The 25,541-nt window shown below is 50.5% G+C and overlaps 9 protein-coding genes across 9 annotated transcripts; 5 read left to right on the top strand and 4 right to left on the bottom strand.

The window, feature by feature from the left end:
• Positions 1-1,334: 1,334 nt before the first annotated feature.
• N7473_012508 (uncharacterized protein) lies at positions 1,335-2,891 on the top strand (the record flags this gene model as incomplete). The annotated part of the gene is made up of 1 exon (XM_057158447.1): positions 1,335-2,891. One exon carries the CDS (start codon positions 1,335-1,337, stop codon positions 2,889-2,891), a length of 1,557 nt encoding a protein of 518 aa, XP_057002401.1.
• A 236-nt stretch (positions 2,892-3,127) lies between these two features.
• N7473_012507 (putative integral membrane protein (Pth11)) lies at positions 3,128-4,417 on the bottom strand (the record flags this gene model as incomplete). Its single annotated transcript, XM_057158446.1, has 5 exons — positions 3,128-3,424; positions 3,484-3,780; positions 3,829-4,014; positions 4,074-4,141; positions 4,204-4,417. 5 exons carry the CDS (start codon positions 4,415-4,417, stop codon positions 3,128-3,130), a joined length of 1,062 nt encoding a protein of 353 aa, XP_057002400.1.
• A 1,411-nt stretch (positions 4,418-5,828) lies between these two features.
• On the top strand, positions 5,829-7,614 carry N7473_012506 (FAD-dependent oxidoreductase; the record flags this gene model as incomplete). The annotated part of the gene is made up of 2 exons (XM_057158445.1): positions 5,829-6,076; positions 6,138-7,614. The coding sequence occupies 2 exons, from the start codon at positions 5,829-5,831 to the stop codon at positions 7,612-7,614; spliced, it is 1,725 nt and encodes a 574-aa protein (XP_057002399.1).
• A 59-nt stretch (positions 7,615-7,673) lies between these two features.
• N7473_012505 (class I SAM-dependent methyltransferase) lies at positions 7,674-9,327 on the bottom strand. Its single transcript, XM_057158444.1, has 3 exons — positions 9,027-9,327; positions 7,992-8,962; positions 7,674-7,932 (listed from the first exon to the last, which is right to left on the bottom strand). Exons 1-3 carry the CDS (start codon positions 9,319-9,321, stop codon positions 7,723-7,725), a joined length of 1,476 nt encoding a protein of 491 aa, XP_057002398.1. The 5' UTR covers positions 9,322-9,327; the 3' UTR covers positions 7,674-7,722.
• Positions 9,328-9,677: 350 nt separating this feature from the next.
• Positions 9,678-11,197, top strand: N7473_012504 (putative cysteine synthase; the record flags this gene model as incomplete). Its single annotated transcript, XM_057158443.1, has 5 exons — positions 9,678-9,938; positions 9,997-10,056; positions 10,121-10,239; positions 10,290-10,960; positions 11,019-11,197. 5 exons carry the CDS (start codon positions 9,678-9,680, stop codon positions 11,195-11,197), a joined length of 1,290 nt encoding a protein of 429 aa, XP_057002397.1.
• Positions 11,198-11,296: 99 nt separating this feature from the next.
• N7473_012503 (Myb-like DNA-binding domain protein) lies at positions 11,297-13,276 on the bottom strand (the record flags this gene model as incomplete). The annotated part of the gene is made up of 1 exon (XM_057158442.1): positions 11,297-13,276. One exon carries the CDS (start codon positions 13,274-13,276, stop codon positions 11,297-11,299), a length of 1,980 nt encoding a protein of 659 aa, XP_057002396.1.
• A 350-nt stretch (positions 13,277-13,626) lies between these two features.
• N7473_012502 (beclin 1) lies at positions 13,627-15,279 on the top strand (the record flags this gene model as incomplete). The annotated part of the gene is made up of 2 exons (XM_057158441.1): positions 13,627-13,711; positions 13,772-15,279. The coding sequence occupies 2 exons, from the start codon at positions 13,627-13,629 to the stop codon at positions 15,277-15,279; spliced, it is 1,593 nt and encodes a 530-aa protein (XP_057002395.1).
• A 4,638-nt stretch (positions 15,280-19,917) lies between these two features.
• N7473_012501 (Clr5 domain-containing protein) lies at positions 19,918-22,532 on the top strand. The gene is made up of 4 exons (XM_057158440.1): positions 19,918-20,722; positions 20,994-21,244; positions 21,307-21,426; positions 21,477-22,532. Exons 1-4 carry the CDS (start codon positions 20,520-20,522, stop codon positions 21,959-21,961), a joined length of 1,059 nt encoding a protein of 352 aa, XP_057002394.1. The 5' UTR covers positions 19,918-20,519; the 3' UTR covers positions 21,962-22,532.
• A 1,150-nt stretch (positions 22,533-23,682) lies between these two features.
• Positions 23,683-25,243, bottom strand: pex13 (peroxin PEX13; the record flags this gene model as incomplete). Its single annotated transcript, XM_057158439.1, has 3 exons — positions 23,683-24,476; positions 24,541-25,044; positions 25,195-25,243. 3 exons carry the CDS (start codon positions 25,241-25,243, stop codon positions 23,683-23,685), a joined length of 1,347 nt encoding a protein of 448 aa, XP_057002393.1.
• Between the last annotated feature and the right edge of the window lie 298 nt (positions 25,244-25,541).

The following is a 25,541-nucleotide window of genomic DNA, read 5'->3' as shown; positions in this document are numbered from 1 at the left end:
CAACCTTAGCTTTGTCGTGTATCCTAGTCGTTACTTACTCTTCACAAGACTCTTAGAGTTCTATACAGGCCACGGTATGACGGGTACGAAGTGGGCGTCGATACTAGCCATGATTGTGAGTGATCCGGATATAGGATAACTCTCAAATGATATATCAAGAGATTATTGGAACTTGACGGTCAAAAGAGCAGCGCTGATCAAGCGACATGGGAATGTCGGTGCTATGCCACAAAGAAGCGACACCGAGAAAAGAAACGGGAGAGAAAATTGTGGAGTGGGAAATACCGCGTAGATAAACGTCCAGCTATCTACATTGTTTGCCTGTCCATCCGAAGTCTCCCAGATCCACGTCAATGTAGAAAGGCGCAGCGAGTGACAGAAAAGTTCCTGGGAGGCAACAGTACTGAATGAGGAAAAGTGTAAACCGCCTCGCTCTTCTCTCCTCCTACCTCCTCTCTCGGTCTCTCGCAAACCTCTTCTCATCTTCTCCTCCCCTGACCTCTTTCGTCTTCGACCCTCGACCCTACCACGCCCCCTGTTCGGTAAGCCTTATCTTCGCCCTATCCTTGACGCACTCCAGCATCAGTCTAGCTCATAGAGAGGCAAGTTGTGCGTGCACTTGTTGATTATTGCTGACAGTTTTTCTACGTTTAGGGACCACACCCCAGCCTCACCTTGACTCCATGCTGTGACAACACCATTGGTATTTTTGTGACTTTAGGCGAGCTAGTCACACACATTGATTAGACAGTCCTTGGGGGAAAAGGCCAAAGCCTAGCCTGTATTTTACCCCAGACTGTCCAAGTCTTTGTGCGCGCTCTTTGTTCCGTTGGCTCCATCAGAGCTGTACCAAGCTGACTGGGATGATTGTTCCTTGACTTTCAGGTTAACAATAAGCGCAAACTATCACTAAAGATAATTTCTCTTGAAACCTGAACGGATGGTTTTCTTTTTTGGTTCTTTGTTCTATTTCTTTTCCCTACTTTAAGTTTCTAGATTTGGAAATGATGTTTCTCTTGGGTTCTTTAACAATGCAGCCTTCGATTTTTGGCCCCGAAAGACAATGCAGAACATGCCTTGAGTTAGCTTGCACACAGTGGTATTCTTAACAAAGACAATCTTTCTATAACCCTGAACAGCATTGGCAAATTCATTATATATATCTACAGGACTCTCCCAATCTGTATCTTGCCTCATCAAGCACTGTCGCAACTTGCGGACACGTCGGTCTCACCCACTCCTATCAACTGCCAACCTTACCAGCCGTCTCGAACAATAAGTAATCCCAGCTACTAGCCTTTCCACTGCCTAGAATTGAGCCCTTCAACATTATCATGGCACCTCCAGAATCCCCCTATGACCCCTCTAAAGCAAAGTTGGAAGGTATTTCCAGATCGCTTGATTCACTTGCACTTGATCCATATGATGGCAAGTCTTCTAGTGGTTTCAATCCACTGCGTTTTCCAGGAGCCTTGGGTACACTCCCTATGGACGTAATGTGGATGATTCTTGATGAGATCATGATAGGCGACGGGCCTTTAACATACAGTGCAATCTGTACCATCCGGAAACTCTCGTGTGCCACCAACAAATCAATCTCAGCGCAGATGAGCGATTATCTGCGAACTAGGAAATCGTTAAGATATCTCTCTGGGAAATTGGGAGAAGTAAAATGGCATCCATGGAGAGATACCATCTGGGGCCCTATGCCTCTGGACAATTCACGCCGTCCATACATCGAGCCTCTTTCCATTAAGGAAGATGTCGACACAAAGTCCAACCTTCTGACGGAAATTATTTGCGATGATTGTCCCGCCTGTTTTGAATGGGTTTCAAAGCGAATTCATGGGTTGGAATGCTCTGGGTGTAATGAAAATGGTTGGAATTTTGTCTCTCTCGCTATCCAAGCTGGGTCCTTGAGCATGCTGAAATATTTCTTCACAAAGCAGCCTGAGACATTGCCTTTGCTCTGGTCTTTCTCAAACTACTTGTCTCCAACTATTGACCGGCCAATCAACATTTTCATCCATGGGAGGAAAGTGCAATTTATTGCGCAGCTCATGGAATTTCTGGAGCCTCGGTTGACCAAGATCAATTGCCCGGAGGCTGTCAGGAATGGCATTTCGGAGACTTCAGAGCTGAACGCTTTCACTTACGAACTGTCTAAATACAGGTCCTCTCTCTGTAGGTTCGCATCTCCTTACATGGCGGAGAAATTAAAGGGGGTCGGTCTAGATCTTTGTGCCTTCGAGGACGCATATCATGCTGCGATCTTCAACGGTCGAGATTTTTTGGACTATCTTCATAAAAACTCCGAGCTTCCAAAGAACAATGAGCACTGGTTCGATGGAAAATCTCCTTTTGAGAGCGCAGTGGAGGAAAATTGTCTCGAATCGGTTCGCTGGCTCAAGCGACATGGGGGTGACGAAATTGGGCAAATGGCTCGAATCACGTTGCTCAACAAAGTCGCTTCTCAACTCACAGATGAAAGCGAGGTTATGCTTCAAGAACTTCTTTCTGTAGCTGAAGGGGTAATGCTTGGTCACTTCGAATCTGCAAGGTTGGTTCGAGCTGTCGTGCGCGGATTGGTCCCGTTTGTGAAGGCTGAAGCGAATAAACGAGATGCCGGGGATTCGACCGAAGGCGAGTTCCTGTCTTGGAAACTTCGGCAAGAGGATCGGGCCATCAGAAAGTGTGCGCTCATTCTGAAGGTTTCTTGGAAGACTATTGCGATTGGTGGTAACTCTGTTGCTCAGGACATTGTTCCCCCATCAACGGGTTTTACCGCAAATCTTGCGATCGCAATCCAGAAATTCACCAGTGCAAGCGACACAGCTCAGCTAGCTGGGTTGCAGCGCTTGGCTAGTACTATCAATCGCCTTTTCATTTGATTCAATGAAGCTACTACAACATAGGGCTTGAGATGGGTTCGTGACACTTTGTCTGTTCAAGTCCTTCGCTTGGGTTTTTTGGGTTTTATTATTGGAGTATTCTTCTTGGCCGACTTGCATAGACTTCCAAAAAAACCATACACTTTTCATCTTGATCATAATTATGAGTAGTTACCTTAAATAAAGAACCGATTAAAAAATCGCAGTCTGGTCGTGAACCTTTCCGTCGGCATCTATTAAATCTTCCCGGGGAACAGAATATGTTCCTCGCTATCACCGCCGTGTGACTGCTTCCTGTAATTTGTCCGTTCCCCGGCTGACACAGTCACTGCCGTAGTCACTGTTATTTGCGCTCCCTCTGACTCGGATATAAGTTCGAAATTGCTCCTTCTGCGAGAAGTGGCTGACTTGGAAGTCGGGTGTACCGAGCCAAGTTGATAGGATCGTGACGTGTTGTTACCGCGGTATGAGTTGACAGTGGATGCGAAGGCTTTGAATAGGGGACCGTAGGTTGGGATGCAAGAGACGATGACCTAGTAGGCAGGTTAGTTTCACATTGTTTGACCTTCATTCAAGAACAGTATTTCCTAACTCCAAGGCTGACTTCAACACAAGACCAGATCACGATATTCTTGCTATCAGTGTACGTTTTCAAGTCCTTGACTGTGAAGATACGGATGATTTGGATGATAGTCACGAAAAATCCGAGTGCGAAGAGAGCGGCGAGGATTATCTTCTGCTTCAAGCGAAGTTGTAGTTTCCAAAGCACAGGCAGCGGCAGGGCGATAATGATTAGGTCCAGCCCGATACTTGTGCCTGCGAGGGAGAAATAGAATGGGATTGTGTCGATACATTTCCCTTCAATTGAGGTGTCCCACTGTCTTGCAACCTAACTCTGGTTAGAATCTCGCAAGTCGAGAAGAAGAAATAAGCTCACTGGTATGCATGAAACTGAGATGATGACGGCGAAGACCAGTTGATTGATGACGCACACCACGATGGCAGCAAGGATGACTTTTCGATACAGTTTGACCACTCCTGCAATACGCAGGTACGAAGTCAACAGAGCGACCTTGAACCCGAGAAGTGCGAGACAGTAGACTGGACCACCAAAGTATTGGATCTGCAGGTGAGTTTACGTTAGCTTCATCTTGACCAGTCTGACGATATTTCAAGACTCACCTTGCTGAAAGGAATGACATTCTCCTCTGGAAAATAAGCAGCACTAAGACCTTGTCCCCATCTTGTTTCTGTACCAAATCGTCAGTGAGAGCCCTTATGGACATACTGTTCATCGCATGTATCTACTCACGAACCACCGCAATTGCTGCGTAGGCTAGCGCAAATATTGAACTAGCCAATGCTGCATAATCATCCACCCATGGGGTTCTGCGTGTCGAAAATCGCACATAGAAGCGCAAACAGATGGCTAGGAGGGCGCTGATGGAAAAGACCAAGCAGATCGTGATCACTCGAGGGATCTCACTGTTAGGATCTTCCCGATGGAGATTGTATACCCAGCCCATTGTAGTGTAGACATCACACTACTCACGGCTTCCCTTTGAAAAACAGAAAGGAGACCCTTGTTGAACATGAGGAGTGTGGTTCTTATTACTCACCGATCCTTCAATTTCAGGAGGCGGGCCAAGTTCGTGGCCTTGAGTTATTTTGCAGAGTTGAGAAGAATTCTTGCAGGGATTAAAACTTTGTTCCAAAAGAACCCTGATCCTGGCAACAATAGAGTTGTACTTGTTCCATTGTCGACTCTCTCATTACAATTCTCCGCTCTTTCCAGGGTTCACGGTCAATTTTTCATTTTTCCTTCTACAATTGGATCTTGATGTTGATCTGTAATAGCACGCATCAAGTGCAATAATGCCGGGACCATATTTTCTGTTCAAGTCATGACTTTGGCCAGAATTCAGCCACGTTCCTGCGGCGAGAATTGGCGCCCCCTCGGCTAGAACCAATAACTCCGTGCTGAGAGCGGTTAAGTTAATCGCTAATCTATTTTGGCATTAGGCGAAGTAAAGGTGCAGAAGCCAATTTATGTAGCGCGTCAGCGTACGCTAGGACAATCTAGGAACAGGATTGCCCCGGTGCCCGTGTTAAAATAAGCGGATGATGTGCCCCACACGCGAGCGGGTCATAGTCCCGGTAGATGGACTCAGAGCATGATTGGTGGATGATTTACAGATTATCTCGAAGGCTATCTATTCTATGTCCAGTGGTACCTGGTACCTCCCCAGTGACCCAGACTGATCCTGGTCTGACTCCACCAAGTCAGATCGCATGCTGCACATCTCGATTTAATTAGTCCCGAGTCTCGAAAGGAAATATATCTGTTATGCACCAAGTTTGCGCGTTCTCATCATGCTCCCAGCAAATAGTGTAGCAACGGTAGCTGCTTACTGTTCAGATCTTCCACGATCTGTACAGTGTTCTCGAGAGTCTGAATCGGGATCTCATTTGCGATCGACGGGCAGAGTTTCCAAAGCCAACATCGCTTAGCCAGTAGGACGCAGCCTTGACAGGGATCAACGAGCTGGTGGTTCACAATAGATTGAGTTTGTGGATTCATTTCCCAGAGAAACTCTCAGTGGATCAAACAAGGTTAATTGATCCCCACAGTAGTGCGCAGCCTGTTGCCTACCAGGGTAAGCCTTCCGTGAGGCGGGGAGTTGACTTTAACCAAAATCCTTCATATCCACTCCCAACCACAATCTGTGACTGAGAAGTGAATAACTTGGTAATGTTGCAAATGCTCTAGTTTAGAGCGTGCAGTAGTTACAAAGCCTCAGAGACCATCATCCAGAGGAAATGAATCTCTTCTAAGCGAAGTCGACAAAACCCCCTGATTTCGACCGCCCCGTCGGAATAAAAAGCCAGGGAACTTCAAACCCGCCATGCTGGTACAAGCTGCCTTATTCAAACACAATGGCTTTCTGGAAGTTCCTTGCAGCTTCGCTGTTGGCGGCTTCGTCTCAAGCTGCGGCTTCACCAGCTTGTCGCTGCTTTCCTGGTGACGCGTGCTGGCCCTCTCAGGCAGCATGGAACCAGTTCAATCAGTCTATTGATGGGCGGTTGATTAAGACTGTCCCCTTGGGAGCTCCTTGCCATGCGCCTAATTATAACGCCGATACTTGTGCGACATTGAAGGCAGGATGGTTGCTTCCGGAGGAACAGTATGTTTAGTGGCTCACATATTCGAACTCCTGATGGTTTGGAACTGATACATCCTTCTAGTTATGATTCCTCGTCATCAGTCATGGCACCCTTCTTTGCCAATGGTACCTGTGACCCGTACCATGACGTTTCTAAGCCCTGCACCTTGGGCAACTACGTTCGGTACAGCGTCAATGTGAGCTGCCCAGAACAAATCTCGACCGCAATCAAGTTTGCGACCAAGTACAACATCCGTCTGGTTGTTAGAAACACCGGTCATGACTACAATGGCCGGTCTACTGGCGCTGGTGCTTTGGCTATCTGGACCCACAATCTCAAGGACCTTGAGATTCACGATTACAAGGACAAGCACTATACAGGCAAGGCCATCACTATGGGTGCTGGTGTCCAGGGCTTTGAAGCATATGAGCTGGCAGATGCCAGTGGCTACCAGGTTGTTGGTGGCGAGTGCCCGACCGTCGGTCTTGCTGGCGGATACTCTCAGGGTGGTGGCCACTCTGCGCTCGCTTCGCGCTATGGTCTTGGAGCTGACCAGGTGCTCCAGTGGGACGTTGTCGATGGTAAGGGAAACATCATCACTGCCACTCGTGACAACAAGTACTCGGACCTCTTCTGGGCTCTCAGCGGTGGTGGTGGTGGCACCTATGGTGTCGTCTACTCTATGACATCCAAGGCTCACCCTGCAACCCCGGTGTCTGGTCTTAATCTAACCTACACCACCACCAATATCTCTCTGGACACCTTCTACGAGACTATCGAGGTCTTCCACACCAACCTGCCCTCCATCGTTGATGCCGGGGCTATGGCGATTTGGTACTACACCAACACCTTCTTCATGATCTCCCCAATCACGGCTCCCAATATTCCAGTTGATAAACTGGTTGCTCTTGTCAAGCCTTTCACCGACCATCTTGACAAGCTCAACATTAACTACACCATGTCTGCTTCCCAATACGAGACCTACTATGACCAATTCCAGTCTATGCAAGGCACCATCGAGGTCGGCACGGCGCAGTATGGAGGTTGGCTCGTTCCCAGATCCGTCGTCCAGAACAACAACACCGCTTTGGTCCAGGCTTACCGTGAGATCACCGAGGCTGGCGGTACCTTCATTGGTGTCGGCTTGAACGTTTCCAAGAAGGTCGCTGGAGACGTTTACAACGCGGTTCTGCCTGCCTGGCGTGACGCCCTGATTGATACCACCCTGACCACCCCCTGGGCTTGGGATGATCCCGCTCTCATGCTGGAGAGACAGCGCCAGATGACTGAGGATTTCATTCCTAAGTTGGAGGCTTTGTCTCCAAACTCCGGTGCCTACATGAACGAGGGCGACTTCCGCCAGCCAGACTTCAAGAAGGTCTTCTACGGCGCCAACTACGATACCCTTCGCAAAATCAAGGCCAAGTATGACCCCAACAGCGTCCTATACGGCAAGACCAACGTCGGATCTGACGAGTGGCGCGAGCGTGAGGATGGACGACTTTGCCAGACATCCCAATGGCAGTCCGACTGGGTGGAATTCGGTACTGTGTATTAATAGATGAAGCTTGCGCGAGACTCGCTTCTAGCGACGACTAAACAGTAATAGAGTGGGAGGTGCCAGCAGGTGGATGATGATTCTGTTTAGACCAACTATTGTACATATTTACACCGTCATCAACATGCTAGCATTCTTGTACCAAGTCAATAACGGGTTCTCCCCATTTCGCGTCTCCGTATCCTCAACATAAGCCCAGCGGTCCACAAAGTCCTCGTGGCTCATGACCTGAGTCAATTTACCAGTGACTGCGCGATACACGTCCTCAATGACATTGAAGTCAGTGGGGAAGAAGATATCGAAGTAACCTTGGTGAACCTGTAGAAAGAACATTAGCTTAGCCCGGAAAACAAACCAGCGGAGCCAACGACACTTACAAATGGAGTTGTCACCGGGACGGTGCGCCGCTGGTATCGAGTCTGCACGACGGGCGCATTCAACCCCGGTACCGCGTCAGGCAAGGAACTGAAATCACTAGCCACGAGACGATGTGCTGGGAAGTACTGATTCAACACGTCGAAGAACTGCATCAGCCTCGTGGGGATATACTCCGGCAGGGAGAACTCCTTGCGGAAAGGTGGTGCGGAGCGGATGCCACGAAGGTACCAAGGACCAAGAGGGCTGGGGAATGGGCGCCGGGATGCAGCCTGGCGCACGCGCAAAAAGCGAGCAGCAACAGGGTCGAGTTGCGTGTTGAAGTATTCATGGAACTCGCCATCCGCATCGATCAGCACTCCACCTTGCTGGGGGAGCTCGGTACGGGTGTTGAAGCGAACGGTGTCGTGGCCGAAATTATCAAACACCTCAAGAGCAAGGAAGAAACAGGGAGAATGCACATATGTGTCCCAATCAAAGATAGACCGGTTGATAATCTCCACGCGGTCCCGGTGGCCCTTAGAATTGAGCGTGTCCAGCAAGTTTTTCGTCTGCAAATCTGCGAGTGCAGGCGAAATTTCGATGATCTTGTACTTGGTGCGCTGATACACCTCGTAATCTGTATCGCGGATGAAATCCAAAATGTTCAACATCATTGTTCCGTTTCCAGCGCCCATCTCGTAGATTATCAGGTCGTGGTATGGATACAGCGTGAGTTTGTAATTTGAGACCAAATACCGGGCAATCGTCTCGCCATAATACGGTCTGAACAATTCGGTCGGTGTATGCCACAGTTGCCGCGCGATATCGGGCTTCTTCTCGTCGAGTAGGTCCTCAAACTCTGTGTATCGCTGGCCTAGGAGCCGGTGGAAGGCAGGTCCGTCCTCGATGCTGTTAAAGTCGAATGGCTCACCAGGACTGAAGATGGTCGCATGTTTCGAGAAGTAACCGTAATGCGGGTTATATAGACTGTCTACAAACAGAGAATTAGAAGCTGTTTCCAGGTCTCCCGAACGAGCTTGATCTTCCCGACTTACCGTCGATAAACTCGCGCGTCAACATCTTCACCTGCCGTGGGCGCTCGCGCCGATTCCGCAAGTCTTTCGCTGTCACTGTCGGATACGACCAGTACTCCTCGTCAATGTTCTTGGGGTAGTCTCCCCGCTTCGACCAGAGCATGCCATCGCCCTGGGATTTGCGCTTCGTGGGTGTGCGCCGGGTGAGAAATGTGCGCGTTTGGCGTGAGATTGAGGATGTTGGCCGTTGCAGTGACTGACAGGCCGGATGCCGGAAGAGCTGTCGGAACAGCTGGTTGAGGACGGGCGAGTCCATGATGCTTGAAGTGAAAGGTTGGAAGCACGAAGATCGGAGAATATGGGGTCAGCAAGGAGCTTTCTTGCGGCCTCAGGCAACAGTTCACGTGCCTGAGGCAAACTAATTGCACCTTATTCATCGCGAGCAGGTTTCTGCCCAAGTCCTCTACTGAGTCTTTAATTTATGTCCATTTCAATGCATTGATCCTCAATTCCGGTTTTAGAACAAGTCTCACTTTACCGCCACGCTCTCATTTTGAGGCCGTTCAAACTCGCCATCGAGTCAAGGAAGTGGTCCGAGCGCCTCATCCCGACTTTCAAGAAGCTCATTTCACTCACTTTCGAATAGAGGGCAAACGGGAAAGTTCACACACTATGCCGGACCAATCTGCGGTCTATATCGGTACGGCATTCATTGCCGGAGTCTCTCTAGCACTCGTGTGCAGAGAAGTGCTATATCCGCGAGGACATCCCGAGAAATCGGTAGATTCCGAGCCGGCATCTGATGCACTTGTCGCGCGGTCTGGGCCCCCGGCAATTGTCGAGGGCATCCAAGGATGTATTGGGAATACACCGTTGTTCCGCATCAAGTCTTTATCGGACGCAACGGGGTGTGAGATCTTGGGCAAAGCTGAAGTATGTAAACTGAATATTGCGTGGCGCGGTGAAATATACCTGACGATTGTATGTCCAGTTCCTTAATGGAGCCGGCCAGAGCTCCAAGGACCGTGTAGCACTTAGTATGATTGAAATTGTGAGTTGAACCCTGAATTGGATTCACGTCATCGGGTTCATTTATACTAATGCCCTGGCGCTAGGCTGAGAAGAAAGGCATCCTCACACCATACTCCGGGGACACGATCTACGAGGGCACATCAGGATCAACAGGGATTTCACTTGCAACTCTTGCTCGTGCTAAAGGGTTCTTGGCCCATATGTATGTGTCGCGAAACCATTGCATCAATCAATACTAAATCCGTCAATCAGCTGCATGCCTTCAGACCAGGCCATTGAAAAATCAAACCTGCTCCTAAAGCTAGGCGCCATCGTCGACCGTGTGCCTCCAGCACCCATCGTCGAAAAAGAAAACTTCGTCAATCGCGCACGGGCACTCGCCCAAGCGCACACAGAATCAACCACTGTCCCATTTACGTCCGAAGAAAACGGCCACCTTGAGACCCACGAACTCAAGGTCCGTGGCCGCGGGTTTTTCGCGGATCAATTTGAGAACGAGGCTAATTGGCGCGCTCACTACGCCGGGACTGGCCCGGAAATCTTTTCTCAGTGTAATGGGAAGATTGATGCTTTTGTGGCCGGTGCAGGCACTGGCGGCACTATCTCTGGTGTGGCGCGGTATCTCAAGCCTCTTCTACCTAATATCACCATTGTACTTGCGGATCCGCAAGGAAGTGGATTGTATAACCGTGTGCGGTATGGTGTTATGTTTGACTTGAAGGAGCGGGAGGGGACACGCCGACGGCCGCAGGTCGATACTATTGTTGAGGGTATTGGTATCAACCGTGTCACTGCGAACTTTGAGGCTGGGAAGGAGCTGGTCGATGATGCGGTGCGTGTGACAGATGCTCAAGCACTGGCTATGGCGCGATGGCTGGTCGAGAAGGATGGTATCTTTATTGGGAGTAGCAGCGCGGTCAATTGTGAGTTCTCAAACCTTCTTAGTTGGCGATCAGGCTGCTAACACACTCACTTTGATAGGTTTCGCTGCGGTAAAGACGGCGCAGAAGCTTGGTCCAGGCCATCGCATCGTGACAGTCTTGTCTGACTCTGGATCGCGGCACTTATCACGGTTCTGGGCCAAAGCCGGGGACGTTGGGGGAGCTGTTGATACAAAGTTGGAAGATGTGCTTAATGCCCGTGATGAGGACTTTCAATAGATGTTGTCTAATGTATGTATGATAGTACAGAGGGAATGATGTTTCAAGAGTTGTTCAAGCCAAACAGCGAGGGAGCAGCCAGTGCTCTGTATACACCATTCATAACAAAATACGGAATTTGACTGGTGCCTTCTTGGGGGTTGCCGAGTCGTAACGACCTGTACGACTCGGCACTGGGCTTTCCAGATGAATCGCAGACAGCTTGGAAGGTGAAGACGCCCCACTGACGAGCATGACCTCGTCATCTCCATTCCCATTATGATCATCTTCACTGTCCATTAGATCCTCGAATTCAGGTTGGCGGTGCACGCGTGGAGAAGGTAGATCAACATCATACTCTTCCACGGTTGTAGATTCCTCAAACATAGACTCTTCAGCGGCCGCCGTGGAGGTCTCAGACCCGCTCTCCTCTTCGTCACCTGAATCAAGCATGATTACCTTATTCTCCGTCTCATATTGTACAGATACAGAAGATTCGGGATCAGGAGCAGTAGTCGCCACTACAGCGCGTTGCTCACCCTTCCAAATTTCATTCCCTACCCAACGGCGGAGTAGTTCACACTCGACCTCTGCCTGGGAGCGTTCCGATAGCTGGGTCATGATCTCAACCCAAGTGAGCCCTGATTGATCTGCCAATGAGTCCAGGGTCTTCAGCTCAGCCTGTGACCAGGGAGCTGAAAGTTCGGGTGGACACGCACGGCGATCACTCCAGTGAACCTGATTCCACTGATAGATCTGTGACAATGTGTGACCCGGTAGGGCATCCAGAACTTCTTTCCAAGTTCTTCCTTGTGCATATCGCATGCGGACTATCAGCTTGATTTCGTCAAGCGAGAATTTAGCACTGGCCTTAGTCGGCGAGTATTTTAATGGCGAGGGAGCGGCGGCTTGGGAGTGAGGCGATACCGGTGAAGGTAAATCGCTTTGTGAATTATTATATTCGACGGCCACAGCGCTCGATATATGGCTTTGTTCCGAGTGGTTGCCCTGATCATCCCAGTCAGGCTGGGTACCCGATTGGCCGTGCACAGACGGATCCGCTTGGGGAGGTGATTGATGGCTGGTATCACCCCGACTAGTAATTAATAATTCTGCGTGAGTATTTTCGTCGACTGGCTTAATATGACTGTCGAAAGCTCGTTTGCTCGAGGTTTTGATCTGGCGTGGAAAAGGTAAAGGTGACGATGGCCACTCTTCCTGAAGCGGGTCGTCCGATTCGTCACTGTCAGCAACATTGGCAAAAGACCAGTCGCGCGCCACGGGGCTTGACTGGTGCTTTCGCTTCGCCCGAGGCCGGCGTTTGCTCGGGGTTTGGGTCGCTATGGCTTTCCCATCCTGACTGGATCGTGGTAGACGTCTTCGCGGAACTGTCCATAGTGACCCGGAGCCTGGTGGGGAGGGTTGTCGGGGGATGTTTGGGAGCTGAGGTGTTACGATGGTGTGTCGCTTATCGACCTTGGGCGTCGCGAATAGCGGTGGGAGGTCAGGGGCTTGCCAGAGAGGGTCTCTTGGGCCGGGGTCCTTCTCGATGTGGTGCAGTGCTGATGAAGGTTTTTCTTTCAGCCCCGACGGACTGGATGCTGGAATTCCAGACCCAGGTCCAGGTCCTGAGGACGCCAGCACAGAGTCACAAAGGGCAGCACTTGCATCGCCGTCCGTGCCAAAGTCCAATGGCTCGTTTCGGGGGCTACACCCTGAAGCAACATCGTGGGACTCGACTAGATCCTCGTCTTCAGCATGCGCCTCGTCGTCTGAGCCAAAGGGGTCTGTTTCCCAGGGTTTTTCTTTGTTCCCAATATCGGTCTCCTCGTGCATGCCCTGCAAGTGACCATTATTGACCACAATCTCCCCAGTTTCCAAGTCAATCTCATCGCCCACTTCTGAAAAATCATTGCCGTATTTTGCGAAGATTCCCTCGAAGATCGATTTCAAGCGCAAGTCATTCTGGGCGCGCGCTGCTTGTAGATCCCACTGCTCTAGCACTTCTTCGGCCTCTCCTGGCAAGTCCGGGGTGAAGTAAAGGCGCGGTCGCTTCGTAGGACGGTCTATCGTGTCATTCAAGGGGTCATGATCGTCCATGTTCGCGTCTATGCTTGTGTTGCTTAGCTCAGGCACGGCTCGGAATTCGCTGTCAACTGGTTCAGCGCGGCGGGAGAGGCTAAGGAATCGAGTAGGAGCGCAGCATCGTATGAGCTATACAATGGAAGCCTGGAGACTCTCGCGTGTAGTCGACTCATAGACAAATGAATGCGCGGGGAGAGAAATAAGAAAATCAGGACAACCGGCATGTGCCACGCGCCGCGGTGAACCAGACAAAAAGTTGAAAAACAAACGGCATGACGTGCCTCCCGGAGCTTCCCCCCTCAACCTCACCTTTACCCCCACACCGCATCCGCGAGAGGTCGAACGGATCGCGACCTCAACCCGCCATGTATTGTCAGAAGTGTCGAACGCCGCTCAAGTTGGATGGCTCATTGGAGTCGCTCAACCCGGCTGCTTTTGAGCTACTCGTCAGTAAGTTGTGCCTATTCGCGCCCAGTCACATGATGATCGCTAATCAAGCTCTTGGTCCAGACTCTACGGGCAAGACACTCTCCGACCATGGCACTGCATCATCACCACGAGCTTCCTACCCTGCAGACCGTCGGAAACACTACGATCGGGCGTCTCAAAATGCTACGGGACCAATTTACAGGAGATCTATCCCTGCTCCACGGTCGGGCGACCAGCCACATCCGCCTGGAATTCCACGAGCTGATAGCGGCAATATGTCCTTCGTGATGCTCACAGAGTCCCAGTTTGTGACTCCGCCTATGGAAAATGCTCTGCCAGCTCGGCCCAAGGGAAAGACAACTCAGGGTTCAGACCGGAATGAAGGCGACGGAGCATTTGCAAGCCAGGTCGACAAGACCAGCCGCTTGTTTGAGATTGTCTCTTCACGTTCGGATATCGACCATCCTATTTGCGTGGAATGCACGGATCTGCTGGTTGAAGGGTTGCAAAAACGTCTAGCAGGTTCGACGAAGGAGCGCGACGCATATATCTCGTTTCTTCGAAGTTTGAATGCAGCGGTTCCGAGTACAGAAGAGTTGGAAACGGCTGAGAAGTCGCTCCAGGAAAGTTTGAAAGCCGAGGAAACAATGTTGGCGGAAATCGAAGCTTTGGAGCGAGAGAAAGCCAAATTAGATGAAGAGATTGGCTCTTTGGAAGAGCAGTCCCAGAAGTTGGATGCAGACGAGGAGACGTTCTGGCGTGCGCGAAACGGCTTTTCCCTGACGCTGGGAGAGTTTCAAACCGAGCGGGATGCATTGAACATGCGCTACGACCACGACTCGCAGCAGTTGGAGCGACTACAGCGGACGAACGTCTACAATGACGCGTTTTGCATCGGTCATGATGGATATTTTGGTACTATCAATGGGCTGCGGCTGGGTCGGTTGGCTAATCCCTCGGTTGAGTGGCCCGAGATCAACGCCGCATGGGGGCAAACCTGTTTACTCCTGGCTACCATTGCAGAAAGGCTGGGGTTTCAGTTTCAAGGATATCGCCTTCGACCACTGGGTTCCACCTCACGGATTGACAAGGTTGAGTACCCGCCACAACCGTCCGGAACGGCTGTGAATGAGCGTGGCGCCCCCAAAGTCACTCCACTGGATCTATTCTCGTCCGGTGACCTCCCACTGAATCTGCCCTGGCTACATCGTCGATTTGATAACGGGATGGTGGCGTTCTTAGACTGCCTGCGCCAGCTGGGTCAGTTTGTTGCTACAACTCCTGTGCCAATAGCATCGACCCGTCGCGGCCAGACCAGCGGCGCCACTGCACCTGGCTTGAGGTTGCCCTACGAGATCAAGAAGGACCGTATTGGCGATGCCAGTATCAAGCTCGGATTTAACCAAAACGACGAGACGTGGACTCGGGCTTGCAAATACACCCTCACCTGCTGCAAGTTTCTGCTCGCACACGCTAGCAACGTTGCGAGTGCAGGCTCTAGTAATTCGGCGGCCGTTGCCGCTGCGGCTGTGGCAGCTGCGGAGCAGACTCGGCAGACGTCTTCCAGTCCCGCCAAGCCTCGAACATGAAAGAAGATGCTGGCTGGCTGCGACCCTAATTCAATCAAGGGGGGTCATGCAGTGAGAATTGCATGCATCGTCGTCCTATTCAAGCCAACCCCCTTCCATTTTGCCTCTTGCCCCCTTTCGTTCTAATATTTGAGCAACTTGAGCTGAGAGTTGAGAGGCTGAGCCCCCGAGATAGTCCGAAACGACTCAGTCTCTGCGATGGCCTATTTCGGGAGGAGTCCCATTTCGTGGTACTTTTGAGATGATGAACTATGTGGCTATTGCCCAAGTACGACATGCATCTCATCCACCACCCAAGCCCTATTGGTCCTTGATCTGACCTTCGATCGACGAAGTATAACTGTCAATCTTCCACCCCCTCCTGTCATCTGCCGGTTGGATGCAGCACACCTGCTCGTGGCTCATGGAAGCCGTTGCCATTCATATCTGGCCTGAGCATCTGGCCTTCCTCGGGAGGACGAAGACTCCACTTCCGAGACGCTTCCTGCAGCGGCGTTATTGCGCCTGCCATTGCCACGATTTCTTCTCTTTCCCTTTAATAAATTAATCCAGTCTGCGCGCTACATCCTAGTACCTGCATGCGATCCGAGCCGGTGAACGATGGTCTGTGGGCCTATCATCATGGCTGTGGCAGATTTCTCCGGCGGTTTCGGTCGGCGTCTGAACGATGTTGTAGGATGTGGAGGAGTGAGGGTCCCACGCGCCAGCGGGTAGCCTCTTTGTCTGTTCCCCCTCCCCCCTGCTTCCCGTTTACGCTATCCACATTGTGTGGATTCGGTTTCGTGGGCGCGCGCCCGTGTCTTGTTCCCACTCGTCCACCTCATCAGTGATCACATCCCAGTACATATCATCACCTTTCCCATGTAGCTGCCAAGCTGGAACACAAAAGCACGATCAACCCCCGATAAAGGACCAAAAAGGATCAAGCCACCCTCGGGAGGACCGCTACTCGCGCGGCCCCGCATTTTAGCAACGAACCCTCAGATCGATACCTGTTCGAGTCTTAGTCCCCGGAGCATGCACGCAGTAGGGACGGGTGCCCGATTGTTCCACTCCCCTCCCCCTGTACTTGTGCCTCATTCTCGCCACAGGCTGGGCCACTGAGCACTGAGCACTAAGTATTGAGTACTTCGTACTGAGCACCGACCACCAGGCCTAGGCGCAAGAGGTACTCCGTACAAGGCACAGTAGTGTGCAAATGTACGAGCGATGCCCAGTACCTTTTTGACTCTCTTGTTGCACCTTTTTTTTTTTTCGCCCCGTCGACTCTTTCATCTATCGGCGACTAGGGTAGTCATCCCCGACCGCGTCGATCCATGCAGCCCTCGATGCCTTGCCACCTGACACACTGATCGCATTTCATTCCATTTCCGGCCTCCGCGCGTTCGATTGTACGGGAGAAGTATGGAGTCAGTTCTAGCCCATTGCCAACGGGGCCAGGGCCGTTGTTCGTCTCTCTTTCCCTTTGCTCCCAGCTTGATGTGGGCCCCGTAGTTAGTGTCCGGGCTCCATGTCTCCATCTTTGCCAATCATCAGCTCGTTGGTATGGATCAGTGGATAGAGTCTGGAGTCCATGCTTCCAGGCGCTCGACTATCAACTACAGTATGTATCGCCGAGTCGCCGTACTTTTGTCGGCCGGGACCAGACCAGGGGGATGGGGCCAACAATGCCAATATCCACACTCCACACGCGATCACCATGTATCTCTGTTCCCGCCGCTACCCATGAGGTACCAGACGGGAGTACATATGTACATAAGAGTTCCTGGATGAAGGTACTGTACTAACTCATTCATTCTTAACTACTTGATAGTCCATCCATACCCCAACGTTGAACTTTGAACTTTTTTCCTTTCCTCTCCCCTTTTCACGACCGGTCACCACTTTACCACTTCGTATAGGATTATTTTTTTTCTTGTTCACAGGCTCCAGTCTATCCGTAATGATGGGAATTATTTCTCTCGTAAGACGCACCTGACCCTACGAAGGACCAGAGGCCTGAGTTTCGGCCGGCTCAGCAAGCCCCCCAGTGAGGACGCGACACTCGAGGAAGAGACCAAAGCGCAAGAATGCGCGCGTGGGGATTCCCCGCCTGCCTGAATGGATTGAATCCTTTTCTGTCTGGGCATCTTCTGCGCCCCCCTTGATTTATTCGTTCAATTCTTTACGTGGATTTCTATCGGGGGTAGATAGCAGTAGGGACTCGGGAGAGGAAGAATGGATGTTGTGGCGACTCAATGATCATAAGGATGACCGATCTACGTAGTATACGTTGCCCACGCGAGGATCGTACATATTCGAGTCAATCATTCGATTAATTGAGAGGCAAAATAGAATAACATACTGTCGTTGCAAATTTTTACCCTACAGAGAAACTAATTTCTTTTTTTTTCTTTCCACTTTTTTATCTTTTCACCCGTTTCTGGGGATGACACTTGTCTCTCAACGGCGAGGCATGTTCCAACGGCTGTCCCACCCTTGCGTCTACTGTACAGAACACACGAGGGCGAGTCATCGAAAGCTTCACTCTTAGCGAGGAGGTCATACATACAGCACTCTGCACTGTAGGCTCTAGAATATCAAAAAAGCAAACATAAAACATAACTAAAACCAACCCAGGGATTCTTTACAGGGACCACCCCGGAAGGAGGATCGTTAAAATTATGTATGGGGTCACTAAGGAGTACTGGTACTTTGTATGGATTCCCTTCACTAAGACTTCCTCTCTCCCTCTCTCTGCGGCCCTCTCTTTCGGGAGGGACTTCTCAGGTGGCTGCAAAAGAACCACAGCATCGGGATCAATTAGTGTTGGGGAAGTCGAACAAAAAGACGAAAAGACAAAGAGCTGTCAGGGAAGTTTCGGGCCGCTCCCGATTAGCACGGGATGGGGGAGCCATGGATCCTTTGCATGGGTGGGAGATGGGGTACTCCGTAAAGGTCCTTGATTTATGATTTCCTGGTTATACCTCCTGTTTGCTATAACTCCGAGTATGGCACGCATATCTAGGATGTAGCAGATTATGGTATGTCATCGTCCATCGAAGAAGGGAGATTGTCCGATCGAGTATAACGTGATCAAACATCCCCCCTCCACCCGTCAGGAGATGGTCGGTCGGACTGAGCCGAGGGCTGTCCCAAGTATGTACACTTACTGTCATGTTGCTGACGACCACGACCTGCAGGCAGCTCATTCGTTCAGAGTACTTGGAAAAAAGAAAATGAGGAAAATACTCAAATGGAGGGGAAAGGCAGCGGAAAATGCATCCAATTTGCGGCCAGTGCACTGCATGTAATAATAGTTCGGTTAGGCTGTACAGTAGCTCCGGTCAAAAGTACGCCATGTTCAGCTCCACTCGCCAAAATGTCCTGTCATCGAGTCTGAAAGTGTTTTAGTGCCAGTCCTCGACGTTGTCCAGCCCCATGCTGGTCCATGCTGATGCTGGGTCCCATACTACTGTTAGTAAATAGTGGCCATGCCGCCGTGGTGCCCATAGGATGGATATTTATCTATAAGCATGAGGAGGAAGAACAAGGTCCATCGTGGTCCTTTTTTGGCCCCCATACAGAGAGCCCCGTAACTATGGGGCCCGCTGTTTCGTCGATTGAGTTGCCTCCTTCCTTCTCCAGGCTCTGGGCCTCTAATCTCTGATGATGATGAGGTGCTTTTGATCAGCCGCTGATAAGTTAGCCAACTAATTATTTACCTCGTCGCGGGTTCTCCTTAGTACGCCGTAGTGGACTCTTCGGAGTCAGCCCGTCGGTCGTACTTGGTATAACTCCCTATGTCCGGCGTTACAAGTTCAATCCCACTGACTCCATAGTGTATGGAGTGAACTTAGTACATAGTATACTTTGTACAGTATACTTGGCATCCAGCGTCCTTACAGACTACTGACTATACTTTTCGTACTTAGTAAGAATGGGACTTCTGTACCATCGCGCGATCTCAGAAAGTTTCAAGGCCCCCGAAATCCCGGCCCACACTTTATACCTTGTCACTTGTTTCTTGATCATATCCTCTGCCCGTAATAGTCATTAACTTCTATGAGACTATCAAACCTTTCTACAAGTTCAACCCGACGGAAATCTTCTTCCGTGCCCCATCTTCAAATCTTATAACCATGATTTATGATGGGCAGCAACAGACAGGGCCCCCGTCACCGTTGGCGATCATGACACTGACAAGTGCTGCAGCAGGATGGAGCCACACCTGGGCCCATGCCGGGCGGCGCTGATTTGGTCGGGGAAGCAGGGGGTCGTGCGTCCGCGCGCCGCAGCTCGCCGTAAAGAGTAGTCGAGAGATTCCTTGGCCCCGGCCCTGATCTGAGGCTAAGGGGTCTAAGCAGAAAAGAGTAAGAGTCTAAGAGAGAGGATGAGATGAGATGATGGTCGCTAGTCAAGTTAGTTTCTGCGGCTGTTACAGTGATAATAAATAGTACAGTTGCCAAGTTATGTGGGTTCTGGGCTTTGTCAAGCTCGGGGGGGGGGGGGCTTTTTTCAAGATCATTGATCATCGGGGAGATAGTACGGAGTCTACATACAATATTGATAATTATAGTTAAAAAAATAATTCCTAATCCTAATTATTTCTTTTTTTTAGGGAGGGGGATTACAGGGCCCTTTAGACCTTAGGGGAGGCGTTTTCTATGGTCGGGGGGAGGGATCTATTTGGAGGTCTTTTTCATGTCTTTTTTAGGGAGGAGTCTCTGTTCTCTTTTGGGTCTTTTAAGGTCTTTTTGTCCAAAGTTGCCTGGTGATCGCATTCTTCTCTGCACTGTGCATTTTGGCATTGGTTTTCCCGGAAGCCTTTATATTATTATTATTGCCTCTGGATTATTATTGCCTATTTCCCTTATTTCCTTATTTCTTATTCCTGATTCCTTATTTCTAATTCCTTATTTTCTTGCTCTTCTATCATTTCTCTTCCGGCACTCGTCACATTTTGCCTTTCGACTATCGACCTCAACCTCCAGCTAGACTCCTACTCCTTCTAGTCTATTCTCGTCCCGGATTTGGATATTACCAACTCTTGCTGGACTGATTATTCTCCAAGTGGTTGGAACTTGAAGATCTTCCTCTCATCATCATTCTCGTCCGCTTAACATCTCCGCCTTCAATCATCAGCAGCAAACCCCCATTTTCGCCTCTTCCCCCCAATTCCGACCTACCATTATCATTATCTCTTGTAAACATTCCTACCTTCTTTCTAACGCTTCAATAATTCAGAGGGTCAGTTAGTCATGGACCCGTACCCTCCACCATCGTCCATGACCCTCTCCCCTCAATCACCGCCCGTCGGTCAACCATCGACCGTTTTCCGGCCCCGCCGATCCGACGACTGGCACGAGTATCGCGAAATCATCGAGCAACTCTACCGCAACGACCAGCTCAAGTTGCGAGATGTCAAGCGCATTATGGAACGGGATTACAAGTTCTATGCCTCGTATAGCTCCCGATTTCCTTGATTTTGATTTTTGTCTTTTTGCTTCTTCCCTTCCTTTCCGGATCCTGTCCCCCTAACTTTATAGATCCATGTCCCATTGTCAAATGTCATATGATATCTTCATATGATATGATACTTTGTGTTTGGATTATATCCAAATGCCCATGGATCTATTTCTTATACTCCACTTCCTATTGTTGCATATTCCCCTTGCCCACCCCATCTTCCATTAACAACCAGAGCGCCCTAACATTCCCCACCTCGCTGGCAGAGAAAAACAGTACAAAGACCGTCTTGCCGCATGGCATGTTCGCAAAAACATCAAGGCTAAAGAAGTCCACTTGATGATTCGCAAACAGCAGAAGCGTGCCGCCCGAGGAAAGGAGACTGCTTTCCGGGTAAATGGCCAAAATGTCGACCCTAAACGCATTGCACGCTTCCTTCGCCGCTACGGTGAAACCTGGGATCAGAAGGGGGATCGGCAACGAGATCGAGATGCTGAGGATCAAAGTCCTGAGCCGAGTATGTTTATCATCCTATTTCTCTGTTGATAAAGATAATAGATTGCTAATCATACTCTGCAGAAACCCCATCTGATATGACTTGCTATACGCCCGAACCAGAAGAGAATGTTGCCACGCCAGTCTCTCCACCAGACATCCAGTCACCCACAAGGGAAACATCGAGCTACCCACTCAATTACGGTACGTATCATCCCATTTTCATCAATATAAAACTCGGTTAACCTTCCCAGACCCTGTTTCAATCGACACCCTCCCAGATCTCATCATGGACGACGACCATCACTCATACCCAATGCAGATGCACAACGGACCCCGACGAACTTACCACCCCTCAGAGCCAACCATGCAACCAGTAACCCACCAACCTCATCTATCTCACCCTTCAGCACACCCACTCCCCCACTCAGCAGTCACACACTCACTAGTCCACCAACTACCACTCCCAGCGGGCATCCCATCCTCCCAGAATCCGGATCACCTTCCCCCAGTGGCCCTTCCGCTACCGGGAACCTCGCAGCACCAGCAGCATCGAGGCGGCATGAACGGTCCACCGGAATTATTCACGCATCCGGGCGCGGGGAGTTATTCCAGTTTGGATGCGTTTCAGAATCGGCTTGGCGAATTGCAGAATACGCTTAATGAGTCCATGGCGAAGTGGAATCGTGAGGGGGATCCTAATCAGGAGATTCCTCATCATGAGGGGTTGGGGTTGTGAGTTGGTTGTGGATGAAGTTGTTTCTGTTGATGCAGATTTCATGGTCCTGGTCCTGGTCCACGACTTAGTGGACTGGACCGGGGGTTTGTTTTCTTTGTATCGAGTGATTTGATCTTGATCTTGATATTCTATGATGTATATGGCCCGTCTTTTCTTCTTTTCGTCCCCTTTTGTTTCTCTTTTTGCCTTTTTTCTGTCTAATCTTTCATCTGGAGCGTCTGTTTCTTCTTCCTATTTGCCCATTTCCCCTTAAGCCCATTTTCTCCTTGGTCCTCTCTTCTCTCTCCTCCTCTCTTCTCTTCATTTCTTGTCTCATTTGTCCTCTTATCATTCTCATCACCATTATCCTTGTTCATTTACCTACCCACCATCATCATCACGTATCCACGCATTTCAGACAGGGAAAGATTGAGAAAGAAAAAATCATAGCAACGGCGTTTTGTTCTTCGTTTTTTTTTACCTGCTTTGCCAGGTTTGCTTAGAGTGGTCCTTCCTGGCTTGATCTGACCCCGTTGTGCATAGCATTACTTACTCGTTCCATCAGGTCCTCGTACCTCATCCTCGACCTAAGCCATTACCTATCTTCAACTCTATTTCTATATCCATGCACGTTATATCCCCACCTTACTGCATCATTTTTGGATTTGTTTATCTCTATTGATATATATTACTGCCGTGATCCAGGTAAGTATAGTTAGAAATACATCGGGGTTAGGTCTATACAGGAACTCGTTATTCGACGTGCCTTTTCCTTTATCTTTAATTATCACTGTCGTTGTCTGGCCTGTGTTGTTGTCGCCGATACCTACCCCCCTCCACTCTCATCTTTTTCAGTCGAATCCTGTATATTAGATTACACTTCCACTCTCATCCATCTCCTCCTTTGTCTCCGCAGTCTACCTCAGGCAACGGGTCCTACCTGTGCACATACTAGTCAATGCCCGACAAATATATATCCCCGTCCCTGATCTAGGAAGACGGTTGACCAAAATAACCTCCTCAAGAGGAAAGCGCCTTGTCAACCCTCTATCTTTCATATATACTTGGACGCAAGGGGTGGAGAAGTGAGGAACTCAGTACCGCAGTGTACATGTAGACAGAACTTTCTAAAGAAATACATGTAGAAGGATACATCACCCTCGATATGCTATCTAGCCAAGTGTCCTGCCCAGAGAAAGATATACATAGCCCGTACCTAAAAAATCCTTACGTGACCATGAAATCTCAACTTTGATAATGGGTTCAAACCCTATATGTGATATGAATAGTATTGCGCCCATAAAAAGTAGTAGATACAGATAAAAAATCCAAGAGTATGGCCATCGCTAAACCAATCCCAATCCCCAAAAAAAGGCGGGCATTAAAAAAAAAAAAAAAGATAAGAATAGTGGGATGAACACAAGAAGGGCCCAAACCCCGAATATGAGGGGGTGAATGGGCGGTGGATATCGGATTTGTCAACGTGACTAGATCCGATCCGTAGACCGTCAAGACGGTTTTCAAGACTGTGGCGTGCTCGTAATTGACATGGATATGTATGAGGATTTGTATTGGTGAGTGAGGGAGTGAGGATGTCGTGAAGGGAGGAGGTAAAGGTGAAGGTGGGAGGAGAGCTTTTGGCGTATCCACAATAAGACAGAACGTGAAGGGGAGAAAGGAGATTTTTTTTCATCGCGCTTCATCCAAACATTTCTATGCCCGATCCTGGGGCGTTAAGTCTATCAGGAATAGAAGGTGCTCTTCTGGAAGCTCTCCGGGGAGATGTCGCCCATCTTGCCCTTAAGCTCGGGGGGCTGATGACCGACCTTGGAGATCGATGACAGGCTCTGGGTGCGCTCGTTGGCGGCACCGCTCTTCATAGTGCTCGTGCGAGTGACAGGCTCGCTACCAGCGGTGATGGCTTGTTGGGCCGGGCGCCGTTGGATCGTCTCCAAGTACGGACCAGGCAGGTAGCCGACACGGCCATCACGGGCACGGCAGCGCCACCACTCCGAGGCATTACCCATAGGGTCGGACTTGCTGAGGACGGCAACAATGTCGCCCTTCTTAACAGCGAGGTCGATGCCGTTGCTCTCCTGGGTCTCGGGGGCGTAGTCATACAGAACACGGCAGAAGTCCAGCTTGGCCGGATCCATGGCCGCGGACTGAGGCTCGCCGTTGGGGCCGACCAGCTGCTGCCGGCGCTTGGCCTCTGCCTCCTGCGACCGGGCCAATGCCTTGATCAGCTTGCCCATCAAGTAGGGCAGGCCGAAGACGGCAACCAGGAACATGAAGAATGGCTTCTTGGATGGCTTGGCCGGGGCAGGCGAGCCATCGGGGAGAGTGGCGGGCGCTGAGCGACCGCCCATGAAAGCTGCGAAAGCAGCAGGAGTCAAAGATGTGGCATCCGCTGGGGGAGGCCGACCGGTGATCTTAGCGATCAACGTGCGGAACCACCGAATGATTGTGAAGATACCCAGGGCCGAGCCAAGGGTGCTGCGCAGATTACCAAATTGCTCTGCGACCGAGACCATTGCTGCCAAAACAGTCAGAAATGCATTCCATTGTAGTCTGTGAGGGTAAAAACGTCTGCCACTTACCAAAGAATGAACTGTGCGTAGCCATGTAGGTGCTCTCGAGCATCTGGGCAAAGCCGCCAAAGGCCCCGACGATACTTTCAATCATCTGGAAGGTGGCCTGTGTACTTTGACTGAAGGAGTTGGTCAGGCTGTTGGGGTCATTGGGATCCTGCCCAGGCATGCCACCATACATCCCTCCCATACCCCCCATGCCGCCATACATGCCACCCATGCCTCCATAGCCACCGTACATCGACCCCATCGAGCCGAAGCGGGAGTAGGGCGACGAGTAGCCGCCATAACCCCCGTAGGGTGTGGTGGCCCCAAAGCGCGATGCGCCATAGGGAGAGTAGTTAGAGGCTGTCGAGTTGACGACGGAGTTGAGAGTGTTAGGGCGGGAGGGCAGGGAGGGAGCGGTGGAGGAGGTGGTCGTTGTTGCGGGGTTGACCGCTGAAGGCGAAGTTGTAGTCATGGCGGTTGAGGCAGCTGGGTTACCAGCGGTGGGTAGTGAAGACAATGCAGACCCTGTGCATCCGTCGAGTATTAGTATAAGGGGGAAGTCTGAGATGAGATGGAAGATGGTGGATGGCGACGGTGACTCTTTGGGGTGGTCAACCGCTCAACGGTTGTTTGGGAGACAAAACGAGAGGAGATAGGGAAGCAGGAAAGACTCACCACCAGAAGCTGCTCTCTCCCAGGGTTTTGGAGGCGACACCGACGCCATAATCGGAATCAACCTTGCATCGGGTCCAATCCAGGGAAGATGGGGAAGATGATGGACTTGGGACTGCTACTTGGACTGGGGGTGGGATAGAGTGGAGGTGGATCGATGGATTTGGGGGATGGGCGGAGAAGAAGGGAAAGTCGTGACTTGCAAGTCGCATGTGGCCGGGAGTGGAGAAGCCGAGGATGTCGGCGTTTGCCGACCGCCGGGGAAGTTGGTGAAGGAACAAATACTGGAGTACAAGGAGCCCTCGGCGTTGAGATTGTGGACTCGGTTACGTCGAGTCGTCCCGAGGCAT

The sequence above is a fragment of the Penicillium subrubescens genome (genome assembly GCF_028828155.1).
Source record: "Penicillium subrubescens strain IBT 31985 chromosome Unknown utg000011l_segment0_segment0, whole genome shotgun sequence".
Taxonomy (NCBI): Eukaryota; Fungi; Ascomycota; class Eurotiomycetes; order Eurotiales; family Aspergillaceae; genus Penicillium; species Penicillium subrubescens.
The sequence above is the reverse complement of the archived record's forward strand: the minus strand, read 5'-3'. Positions and strand labels throughout refer to the sequence as shown.